This window comes from Mastomys coucha, unplaced genomic scaffold (assembly GCF_008632895.1).
Source record: "Mastomys coucha isolate ucsf_1 unplaced genomic scaffold, UCSF_Mcou_1 pScaffold21, whole genome shotgun sequence".
In the NCBI taxonomy this organism is placed as follows: domain Eukaryota; kingdom Metazoa; phylum Chordata; class Mammalia; order Rodentia; family Muridae; genus Mastomys; species Mastomys coucha.
In genome coordinates, this window is record NW_022196904.1 from 97,590,229 (window position 1) to 97,603,155 (window position 12,927).

At 40.4% G+C, this 12,927-nt stretch overlaps 1 protein-coding gene across 1 annotated transcript; it reads right to left on the minus strand.

Moving 5' to 3' along the window:
- Window positions 1-10,472: 10,472 nt before the first annotated feature.
- LOC116100854 (olfactory receptor 10A3-like) lies at window positions 10,473-11,474 on the minus strand. The gene has a single exon (XM_031384576.1). It carries the CDS (start codon window positions 11,472-11,474, stop codon window positions 10,473-10,475), a length of 1,002 nt encoding a protein of 333 aa, XP_031240436.1.
- Window positions 11,475-12,927: the final 1,453 nt, after the last annotated feature.

Here is a 12,927-nt window from a genome sequence, read left to right on the forward strand (position 1 = left end):
TTCAAACTTGATACAAGAGTTAGACACATCAAGCAAAGCATTCAGTCTCACTCTTTGTTGTTCTCTTATAAGCTACCCCCCAATTTAATTGTCTACATTTCTTTTGTCTTTATAAATACTGTTGAAATATGTAAGCTGTTCTGAAAACCATGGTATAGTCTAAAAACATGAAATAAACAATACTACTAATAGAGAGGCTGAGATAGGAGAAGCAAGATTTCAAGACCCTTATGTTGTACACAGCAAGACACTGTTACAAACATACAAGCTGAAAGTATATATGGATTGTACAATATTGGACCTATTTCTCCAATTACCAAATTAGAGTGACCATTGGATGACAATCAACAAATTTCTAATTCCTCATATTTTTGGATTTCAATCAATTAGGATATGTTGGCAATATTAATTTTCATACTAATATATTAAGAAAAAGTAATTGTTACTTCCTGTTGTTTTTGTTGTAAGAGGGGGAATTAGGTTTCTATGGAATTGTTAAAAGATTACTTTCTTGCTTCTTCTAGGGTGTAGTTTCGCTCCTTATGTTGATGTTTTCCATCTATTATCCTTTGTAGGGCTGGATTTGTGGAAAGATATTGTGTAAATTTTATTTTGATGGAATATCTTGTTTTCTCCATCTATGGTAATTAAGAGTTTTGCTGGGTATAGTAGCCTGGGCTGGCATTTGTATTCTTGTAGGCTCTGTATGACATCTCCCCAGGCTCTTCTAGCTTTCATAGTCTCTGGTGAGAAGTCTGCCGTAATTCTGATAGGCCTGCTTTTATATGTTACTTGACCTTTTGCCCTTACTGCTTTTAAAATTCTTTCTTTGTTGAGTACATTTTGCATTTTTATTATGTGACAGGAGAAATTTCTTTTCTGGTCCAGTCTATTTGGAGTTCTATAGGCTTCTTGTATGTTCATAGGCTCTCTTTCTTTAGGTTAGGGAAGTTTTCTCCTATAATTTTGTTGAAGATATTTACTAGCCCATTACCTTGGGAGTCTTCACTCTCTTCTATACCTATTATCCTTAGGTTTGGTCTTCTCATTGCGTCCTGGATTTCCTGGATGTTCTGGGTTAGTAGCTTTTTGCTTTTTGCATTTTCTTTGACTGTTGTGTCAATGTTTTTTATGGTGTCTTCTGCCCCGAGATTCTCTCTTCTATCTCTTGTATTCTGTTGGTGATGCTTGCATCTATGGCTCCTGATTTCTTTCCTAGGTTTTCTATCTTCATGGTTGTCTCTCTTTCTGATTTCTTTGTTGTTTCTATTTCCATTTTTAGATTCTGGATGGTTTTCTTCATTTCCCTCACCTGTTTGATTGTGTTTTTCTGTGGTTCTTTAAGGGATTTTTGTGTTTCTTCTTGAAGGGCTTCTAGCTGTTTACCTGTGTTCTCCTGTATTTCTTTGAGGGTGCTATTTATGTTTTTCTTAAAGTCCTGTATCATCATCATGAAATGTGATTTTATATCTGAATCTTGCTTTTCAAGATGTGTAATAGTGTGTCCAGGACTTGCTATGGTGTAATAGTGTGTCCAGGACTTGCAATGGTTAAGTATTAGGTTCTGATGATGCCAAGTAACCTTGATTTATGTTGCTTATATGCTTATGCTTGCCCCACATTATCTGGTTATCTCTAGTGCTATCTGCCCTTGCTAAATCTGACTGGAGCCTGTCCTTCCTGTGATCCTGGTTGTGTCAGAACTCCTCAGAATCAAGCTGTCTCTGGCATCCTGTGATTCTGGGATCCTGTGATCCTGGGCTTGTTAGAGCACCTGGGAGTGGAGCTTCCTCTGGGTGTTTTGGGACTGGCTTCAGAGTTTGTGCCCAAGGTCTTCTCAGAGCACTGGCCTGCCCAGATGGACAGGAAGCACCAAGAGCCACTGGGCTGGTGGAGTTCCTGTGAGGCTGGGTCCTGCTCGTCCCAGTTACTCCCAGTGTTGGGACAGATGTTTTGTCCTCCTCACCTCTGATCCTTGTCGTGTTAGAGCGCCTGGGAGTGGAGCTTCCTCTGGGTGTTGTGGGACTGGCTCAAAGAGAATTTTTTAAAAATTTATTTTGTGTATATGAGTACACTGTAGCTCTCTTCAGACACACCAGAAGAGGGCATTGGATCCCATTACAGGTGGTTATGAGCTACCATGTGATTACTGGGAATTGAACTCAGGACCATCTGGAAGGGTAGCCAGTGCTCTTAACCACTGAGCCATCTCTCCAGTCCCCAGAAATATTAATCTCAAAGAACATATGACTCAGGATTTTATGTATGTGAGCTAGTGTGGTGAGAGACCATTCACTCCTCCCCAGGAGAGCTCGGAGTTGTATGAGCCTACAAAGGAGCCTTGCCAGAATTAAAACGAATGTCTACCAAAGTTCCCCTTTTCTATTTCTTACCTCTGACTTTGGGGAGGAGTTTCCTTTCAAGAAGGCTTTCCCTTCCTGAAACAATGAGACTGGGTGACACTCAGATATAAGTTCATTCTGATCTGTGTCAAGCGTGAAATGAACCAGTTATCTTAAAAGGCAAAGTTTCCATTCTGAGAATTCACACCAAGGAAACACAAACAAACAAACAAACACACACACACACACACACACACACACACACACACATACAACCATGCAGCAATTACATGCCTCAGGGATAGGAAGTACTGCCAAACACAGACTTCCATTATTCCTGTTCCAAATACCTGTTGAGATTTGCTCTAAGTGGCTCCATGTTATATAAAGCAATGGAGTCTCAGACTGAGCCTTGCCTGTAGAGACCTTATTTCTGTGAGTTCTGCTCAAGGCTCCATTTTACAAGCAGCATTCAACTCCATTTTACGGATGGGACATGATTATTCACTTGAGCTCATGTGCAAATGCCACCATCTGTGCAGGACCAGCCACACGGCACAGACTGATAAATGGTGTTCCTGGAAGCAGAAAAGCTTCCAATCTATAAATTTACCCGAGAAAAGTGATATCATAGAGCTACATGAATCTATCTCAATTCTTGTAGATACCAGACACACAAGTCTATGAAATGGGTGTAGTTTCCTTACCTGGACTCACAATGGACAGGACTATGATGGAGGTGGCTGCCACTGACCTGTCATCTGACCACTCCATTTGTGCTTCAATGACCCACTGGTAGAGAATTCTCCACTTTTTCCTCAGGGATGTGTTCAGCTCTTCCTGTGCTGTTGCAGGAATCTATTTAATGGCTATCTCACAGTCATCCTGTTTGCTTCTCTGGAGCTGCTATCCACCCACCCACCCATTCCTCATCTGATCCTGTCCTTTCCCCTTTGTAGCTGAACTCAATTTCATAACTTCCCTGTTAAACCTATAACTCTCAGGATCTCCTCTGCTTCCTTGAGTTCTTATCTGCAGCTCTGTTCTGATCTTTATCTTATCAATACAGGCTCTACTTATATCTGCCCTGTTCTGAAAGCTTTTGAACTCTACTGCAGCCTCTTAAACCTTTGAAGTCATTCTAGAACCAATATACAAAGCTATAAATATATTCACTCTGTGGAATGCAATGTATGATTTCAATATGTTCCAAAATCTTAGGAATCATATAGAAGCACCTTTTCATTTAAACTGCATCAAGTCAAAACTCAAAAACAAAAACTAAATAGGAAGAAAAACAAAACAGCAAGCATGGGATATGAATGTTTACCCTAATTTTGTAAAAACAAATAAACAAAAAAACAATTAACATGTACATGTACCAGTGTTTTCAGACCACAGGAACTGTCAGACAGAACATTCATAAATGAGTTTAGAAGGATTGTTCCTAGAAACAGAAGTGGAGAAGATAGTGGAGAGACATTTGAGAAGTAGTTTGTATTTACTGCATTTCTTGCTGGAATTTCTTTTGTGAAAAGTAAAAACAAGGTTTGTAAGCTAGAAAAATGAAATTAGGATGTTTTAATGGAAAGGGCATTAGAAGTACACCTGTAATTCCATCATGGGCTACACAATAAAACCCCATCTGAAAAAAAACAAGAGAAGGGGGAAAAGGGGGAAGAGAGGGAGGGAGGGAGGGAGAGAAGGATGGAGAGACAGAGGGACAGAGGAAGAGAGAGAAAGAGAGAGAGCAAGCTGTCCTAAAAACTGCACAAAAACTAATGAAAGAGAAACTGGAATCTAAATTTCATATTTTTTAATTAGATATTTTCTTTATTTACATATCATGTGATTTCTCCTTTTCAAGTTTCCCCTCCAAAAAAACAAACAAACAGACAAAAACAACAAGAACAAACCCCTGTTGCCTCCCCCCTCCCCATGCTTGCCACCCCACCCTCTCCCACTTACTGGCCCTGGCATTCCCCTACACTGGGGCACAGAACCTTCACAGGACCAAGGGCCTCTCCTCCCACTAATGATCGACTTTGCAATCCTCTACTATACACATGCTGCCAGAACAATCAGTCCCACCATGTATAGTCCTTGGTTGGTGGTTGAGTCCCTGGGAGCTCTGAGGGTACTAGTTAGTTCATATTGTTGTTCATGCTAAGGGGCTACAAACCCTTCAGCTCCTTTGGTCCTTTCTCTAACTCCTTCATTGGGGACCCTGTACTCAGTTCAATGGATGGCTGTGGGCCTCTATATCTGTCTAAATTTTATATTTTAATAACCAGGTATAATTTACAATATGAGAAGATTCTGTGAGGTCAAAAAGGATGGGTGAGGGAGGTCAGAAAAGATGAATCAAGGCCGATGAGACAAAGACAAGAGCCTTAGTCTCTGAGCTGGGATCTCAGAGTGGCTTCCCCTGTCATCAGCATCAGAGACACAGAGGGCCTGTAGAGAAGCACATTATCAAAATCCACCACACACCCACACAAATGCAGATGTCTTTGTATTAGTCTAGGAAGTTCTCAAAGGGCTTAGAATAAGCTGGTCTCTCATGCTGATTGTTGAAATTAGAGGCACTTGAAAGATAACAGGTACACAGTCACTCTGATCTTCCTGTTGATCCTCAAAGCAGGAGATGGAGTCCTCATGGGAAAGATGCAGTATCATTGTCTTCAGGATAAAACATTGATAATATGAGGATTCCACACAGATCTTGTTTAAAAAAAAAAAATCACTCCTCCTGTAAGCTTCCCACATAGTCCATTTGCTTCTTCACAACTCACTATTGCCAGTCCAAACCAGTATGGAGGTAATGGGCTGTGCTTTCTGTTTCTTCATTTCATTCCTCTAAAGTCTATCTTGCATCACTCTAACTCTCAGGTCTGGGAAGTCCCTGGGGGGATGCCAGCAAAGCCTTCAACTCCTACATCTCATATACGCCAAACCATGGCAATACCATGCCCTGGAAGGCAGAAGCCATGGTCCTCTTCTTCCAGCAAGGAGGGCTGTGTGTGGGAAGATGATAATAAAGATTTCCCTGGACTTGTTTTGACAGAAGAGAGAAAGTAGGTGTGGATGACCACAGATCACTCAACTCTACTTTACTGTAGTTTCAGGGAAGCCTGGATGAGTGAGACCTTGTGTTCTGTGAGCTCCAGTGTTCTGACAGCGGGAGAGCAGAGGAGGGGAGAAAACTCCTCTTCAGTCTGAAGATGAAATCTGTATCATGGGGCAGCAAGTTTCAAGCTTCAAATTGTGTACACATCACCCAAGCTCTTAATGAATTACAGATTGGAATCTTGAAATCTGCCTCCCTCAACACTAGATGGAGAGTTTCTTAGGAATGTTTTTTGCATGTCCTGAGTCATTCCTGCTCACAGGGAAGTGTAGGTCCACTTTTCCAAACAAACACCACAGACAAACAAATGGTCAAGAAAGAACACACCCTTCTCCAGTGTGGGAGCTGTCCCATAGAGATTGCAGATAGCAGTAACTTGAACATTAGATGCTGAAAAGAATGAGAAAAAACAAAAGATGTATAAGGATTATTTAAGAGAGCAATAGAGAGCAGATATAAACTGTCACCAAAAAATAGAGCTAAGAATATGTTTTCATGTGTGTATGTATGCCAGTACATGAATGTGTGTCTATATGTGAGTATGTGTGTGTATGCATAAATATATGCATGTCTGTATATGTGCATGGATGTATGTATGCACTTGGTACCTCTTTGTGCATATAAAATGTAAGAGACCACTTGGCTATAAGTTCTTTCCTTCCATCATGTGAGCTCTGGTTATCAGGCTTGGTGACTAGTACATTTTACAAACTGAGCCATCTTACTGACTCAATGTCTAAGAATTTCTAAAAACCTATGGAGCAACAATTTTACAAAAGAAAATCACAAAATAGATAAATACTCATAGACAATATTACAGAACAGTAAGAATGGAATAAAACAATAACTATTGGGGTTTAAGGGAAATTAATTTCTAAAAATCAAAACACAGTGTCAAAGGACAGGTTAACACAATAGTTGTGGGAAGGTGGAGCTAGAAGGAGAATGTTGAGTGGACTCCAGAGAACATTAAGAAAGCTGAGAAAGCCTGCAAGGAGTCCCAGCAGACAGTATTGATCAAGACCATTGATGAAAAGTAGAAAATACAACAGGTTGGATTCCTGATATTATACCAACTCTTTGAGGACCATGCTTAGAGTCTTCTGGAGGCAAAGTGGAAGCTCAAGACAAGACCCCTGCAGCCTTCAGGGCTGCACCAATGGCCCTCTCTGGCTCCAGTACTACTACTCTGAGGCACCTGCCAAAGGCTGCTGTCTTGTTCCTGCAGGGTAGCCTCTCATGGCTCCTTGCAATGCTGCAGACTGGAGTATGATTCTGTCTCCTCATGATACCTACTCCCTTATCATGAGCTACAAAAACAGCTCACTGATTTGACCCCTCTAAGTGTCCTTTGTGACACTTTCCATAAGGAAAATCATGATATTGCAGGTTCTAAGTTTTTATCCACAATTTGCTGTTCAAATCGTTCTTAAGGTTTCAGGACCATTGATAGGATCACATGTTCTATGAGAAATTCTGCCTCCAAGTCTGACTGTGAGATGGTGGATCAACTCTCCAAGAATCCTAGTGTCCTGCTTTCTTTCAAACTGGTGCTATGAGTGGGATGGGGCTTAAGTACAGAGGGATGTCATGGTAAACCCCTCGGCATGTCTGTGGCCCTAGAGAAGGTATTACTTCCCCATTCCAACAAGAGTTTGTGTCCAGTCTTTTCAGAGCAATGTGAGTAGACCATATGGATATACTAGAGAGTAAAGGGTAATTTTTGATAAAGGAAGGGACTCTGTCTACATAGAGATAAAATTTCTAAGCATCACATTAAATAGAATTCAACTTGCAGAGAGAGAGGGAGAATGGGGGAGAAAGAGAGAGGGAGGGAGGTGGGGAGAAAGAGAGAGGGGGGGAGGGAGGGAGGGAGAGAGAGAGAGAGAGAGAGAGAGAGAGAGAGAGAGAGAGAACAGAAAGGTCAGACACAGTAAAACAAGAGTCAAAAGAACTTAAAATAATTCAGGTGAAACAATACACCCAACCAAAAGTGATGGAGATGGGGAAGTAAGAATCAAGAGCTGCTGCTGGTCACAGTTGAGGCTAGCCAGGACTACAGAAGAGCCATAAGAAAAAAGTAAAGAAGAGAAAACACAGACTTCAGAGGATAGGAAGCAATTTTTGTTTCTAGTTCTAAGTGTGTAATGGATTTTTTTCAATTTTCAGTGGTGGGTAATACATAAAAATACATTTGATAGTAAAAATGTAAAATACCCCATGCAGCTCAGCAGCTTCAGAATGGCTGTCTAACCACGTAGAACTTCACTGAGCTACATAGATGTTAGGTCTTGTGAATTTATCCAAGCAATGTCTTTATTTGCATTTTTATAATAAAGTTTTGATTAAAACTACAGACTCATGAAACTAGAAAAGGGACCCAGCACATACCTAGAAAAGGGGGAAAATAATCAAAGGACTGACTCATACTGGGATCTGATAGTGTCTCATACGGTATGAGGGAGGGTGAGCAAGAGCGGGAGAGCGGTAGAACAAGAGTTCCTAACACACATCTTTTCATTAAGAGTACTGTGATGGCTGTACTGAGACCTTTTTCTTTTCATTTCTCTTTCTCTTTTTCCTTTTTTTTCTTTTTCTAGAGCAATGCTTCATTGTGTTTGTCATCATACTATCCCCAAATCTTGAGTTCAAGAAACCCTCCTTCTTCATCTTGAGGAAGCTGCCGAGCACTGCGCTCACCTACTAATAGTCTCATTATAGCTGATCCTCAAGTGCCTCTAATGAAGTAACATTCCCACTACCATACAGTCATGATAACTGCAACCTTTTATAAAGAACAATCCTATTCTCAGTAAGGACAAGTGAATTTCAAAGAATGAAAAGACATCAGAACCAGCATCGAACTTAGGATTTTCTTTATGTTTTCTCTTGTCTTGTCTTTGTATTTGGTGTGTTTGGTTCGATTTGTGTTTGAGCATTTGGTTTTGAAAAAGGAAGTTGGTTTTAATGTAGCCCTGACTGGCCTAGAATTTATTGGTTCTCCAATTCTAGCCTTCAAAGTGCTAGTAATATTAACTTCCATGATGGCCAGCTAGTTTTATTTCATTCACTTATTTAATTTGTTTTAGATTGTTTCTTATGTATTTTTTCAAGTTAGTCCGTTTCTTAGAAATCAACAAATTGTGCTTCTGTATTAGAAGTCCAATAGTTATCATCTTCTCCCATTTGGATAAGAAATAATACATACAAGATAACACGTGAGCAGTTTTGAGAGAAGGAAGGAAGGAACAGATAACACACTAAAAAAGATGGAAAGGGGCATAAGATCTAACTTGATGGTCCTGATTACTCCCGGGATGAAAAAATAAATTAAAAAATGTCAAATGCTTTCATTGTTGTCCCTGTTTCCTTTATGACATTCTAGGGGATACCCATAGAATCACCAAAACTCAGCCCAGAATACAGCAAACAGAACCAGCATGAGATAAGCTAGTCAGGGAGAGTTAGTCACAGCAGGTCTCCACCTTCCTTGGCTGCTTCATAATAAGTTCTGTGTCCAAGTGTGCCTTTATGATCAAAGTAGGTCATGGGAAAGGTGGTGTTAAGAGGCAAAGCCATTTGCATCACTAGGAGATGATCTCAGGGCATATACTACAAAGCAGACAGCCAGGAGCCAGAACTTGACAACGTAAACATGACAGAAACCTCTGATGCCTAAACAGACTCTTCAGAGCCTGTGAACTGTCCTGGGAATGAGTGTTGTCCTTGCTGCCCCCGCAACTGTCCTGTCCAGCCAGATTCTTCTGCAGACAAGCCTCTTCAGAACCAAGAGCTGTGCTGCCCTAAATTTCTGGTTTCTCCTTAAAAGCCAGAACCACATTCTACTCTTCCTTAGCACCAGCTGCTGTCCAAGCTCATTCAACTTTTGATACATGTGCCGCTTCATAGCATATGCATCTTCCCATCTGCATAGTTGTTTGGGTTCTATCTCACCATCCTAGAAGTTGAGTGTGTCAGAATAAAGGTCCAAACCTGTCTGCTTGATCTTTAGGCATGCAGGGACAAATACTTGGCACTGAAGTTCTCAATCATGGCCCATTAAGCCTGGTCTGCTTCTGGGTCAAGCCAATGCCCTGGTGCACGTGTTTCACAGTTAGTCTGTCCACAGGGGAATATCATTAGAGTCCTCTTCCATTTTAGCAATGACATGGCCCACAATCTCCCCTTTCTTACTCTCAGGAGTATAAAAGAGCTGGGACCAGGAGAGGTTCTGATAAGAGTAGTAGGTTTTATGGTTCTGTCTGTCTATCTGTTGTCTGTCTGTTTGTATTTTACGAGAGTCTGATAATTCTCTGGAATGCAGAGGAGGTTGCAGTCCTAAATGATCATCAGGCCATCTGGCCTGCTATGGCAGACGTTGATATTGGTGATGTACAGAACACTCAAGTTGTGGGAAACCAGACTGGATGCCATGGAGCACAAGCCACACAATGCCAACACCAACAACATTTGCTTTAAAACAGCTAGGACATCCAAATATTATGTCCCATTTATGATTGTGTGTAAACCCTGCTTCCTAGCAAAGGACCTGTGGTCTTCATATGTACTATGGCATGCCAAAAAGTCTGCATACACACAAATCATAAATAAATTCAACTTTAATTTTTTAAATATATAATAACAAGATGACTCATTCCATTGGGCACTTTTAGAGGAGTCTATCACATAAAAATAAAATCACCAAGCATATTAATATAAAGAATTACATGTTTATTCGAGAATCACCTTAATGACAACACTGTAGCAATGATCTGTATGTCAATAATAGGAAGTGGATCAATAAACTGTGAATCATGTGTTTCAGAAGCATATGCCTTTTTAAAAACAATTTACTACAATATTAAAAGAGAAGAATAATGTAATATGTTTCCAAACATGAAGATATCAAGATATCTTAACAAAAAATAATCTGTTTTCACCACCTTCAAAATCCATAAACATCAAAAGCATGATAGAAAAACACCAAGTTCCTCAACAAATCAACCTGTGTGTAAAGCCACTTTTCTTTGCCATAATTTCACCACAGCCCTTTTCATCTCCTTGTTTCTCAGGCTGTAGATAAGTGGATTCAGCAGAGGGGTGAGAAGAGTGTAAGCCAGTGACATCAGTTTCTTGGTGTCTGGTGAGTACCTGGACTTAGGCTGTAGATAAGTTATACTGGCCGTGCCATAGAAGAGGGTGACAGAGGTAAGATGAGAGGCACACGTGGAGAAGGCCTTCTGCCTCCCTGTAGTGGATGGCATCCTCAGGATGGCAAAGAGAATTCGAGTATAAGACAAGAGTATCAACAGGAAGGGGACCATGACAATCAAAATGGTGCCTGTGAAGGCATAGACTTCAAACAGGAAGGTGTCTGCACAGGCAAGCTCCAGCACGGGAGGAGTCTCACAGAAGAGATGGTCAATCTCCTTGTGGCCACAGTAGGGGAAGCTAAACACCCATGTGGTCTGCACAGTAGCCACCATGATCCCTGATACCCATGAGAAGATCACTAATTTCACAAAGACCCTTTTGTTCATAATCATGGGGTAGGATAGAGGATGGCAGATTGCAGCAAATCGATCATAAGCCATTGCTCCCAGGAGGAAACACTCAGTTCCACCAAAGAGAAGAATGAAATACATCTGTGCAAAACAGCCCCCAAAGGAAATGGTTGCTTTCTCAGTGGTCAGGACCACCAGCATTTCAGGCGTAATGGCTGCACTGAAACTCATTTCTACCACAGATAAGTTCTGCAGAAACAGGTACATGGGGATGTGCAGGCTCTGGTCCAGGAGGATGACGGCAACAATGGTGGCATTTCCCATGAGGGTCACCAGGTAAATAACCAGGAAAGCCCCAAACATTTGCCCTTGGAGTTCAGGAAAGGCAGAAAAGCCCAAGAGGATAAACTCAGCCACAGAGCTGTCATTCTGCCCCCTTGTTGCAGTAGTGGAGCCCCGTGCTGTTCTTAGAGGCATAAAATTTAAGAAAGGAGTCATGTTCTCAGGACCAGCCTGCATTCACCCCGGGAGTTATGGAAGAGTATAATAAAAGGAAGCCATCCCACAAAAATGTCCATTGTCAGCTTGAAGAGCAGCTACATACTTGTACTAATTAATCTTTCAAATACAAAAGAAGAAATGAAGAATTCTATAAAATATATTCTGACATGCATAAAATACTGTCAATTTTCTATTGCAAGTAATACAGTAGTATAAAAATTAAATAAAGTTTAAAGTAAAGATAAATTATGTGTTTCTAGGTGTTTCCACAATAGGTATTATTTATTTTTCTTAATTTTATTTAAATTAAATACAAATTTAAACCCCCAAAACCAAAATGTAAAAAGCAAATAGATTTTGAAACCTATCCACAAATATTTATAACCTGATATGTATATTTTAAAATTAAATATTTATTGAAAATATTCATTATTCAAAATAAAAATGAATGGAGTACTTTAGACAGTTAAACTTCAATATTTTACGGGAACAAACAAAGCAGATGTTTTTCAAAGGTATCTTTATTACCTATATTTGAATTGGTTTCAGATCTCTGCCCAAACCTGGAACTACTAGGTTCTATTAGAGTGAGCCCAGATGTGGCATTTTTAGAGATAGATGCCCAAGTATTTTCCTTGTGACCCTCATAGTTTTTTCTAAGGTCATTTGAAGGTCACTATGGACTTGTGATTTGAGAGTTTCTACCCTACCATCTTTGTCACCTTCTTCCTTCTCTCTAGTCCCCTTCATGCAGAAGTCCATAAAAATTAATTGTTCTGCAAGTTCTGATTACCATTTCCAAGGTTCTGTCTGGTCACAAACACGTTAGAACCCCGAGGTCAACAGAAGCTAAGTGTGCTTCATAAAACTGGCATGCTCCTGACCAATATGCAGCAACAAACCATCCCTCCTAGAGCCCATAACTCTACCTTGTACTCTCACCTCTATTTGACCCTGGTATTACCAACTGGCATTTATTGTCATACATAAAAATATAACCTCTAGAGCAGCATAAACAGAGAACAAGTGTTATGTTTACACACAATGCCTACAACAGTTCTTGGCTCATAAGAGACATTAATATAATATTTTGAGAATAAAAATCTTAGAAACATTTAGACTTCATCCTTAATTCATAATATTCATAAGAGCAAAGCCAGATTATATTACACTGGGAAAACAATTGGGAAGTTTTGAGGTATGGTGTGGGGGATGGGCTAAAGCAAGATGAGCAGTTCTGATGTCAGGATGCTACAGTGGAAGAACCCCTGATTCAGGAAGACAAAGATGCAAAAAGACTGACTTCCCTTATTCATAGATCCTGATCATACCATAGGACTAGAATGGAGCCCACTTGCCTGTGTGGGATGTTCTGAAACCCCAGAGCAAATTCATCAGGAGAGGTAAGGAGGTCAGGATCACAGATAGACACAGCCAGCAGTAGACATAC

Excerpts from the sequence above, each read along its gene's own strand:
- LOC116100854 (XM_031384576.1), bottom strand. The coding sequence starts at position 11,474 with ATGACTCCTTTCTTAAATTTTATGCCTCTAAGAACAGCACGGGGCTCC.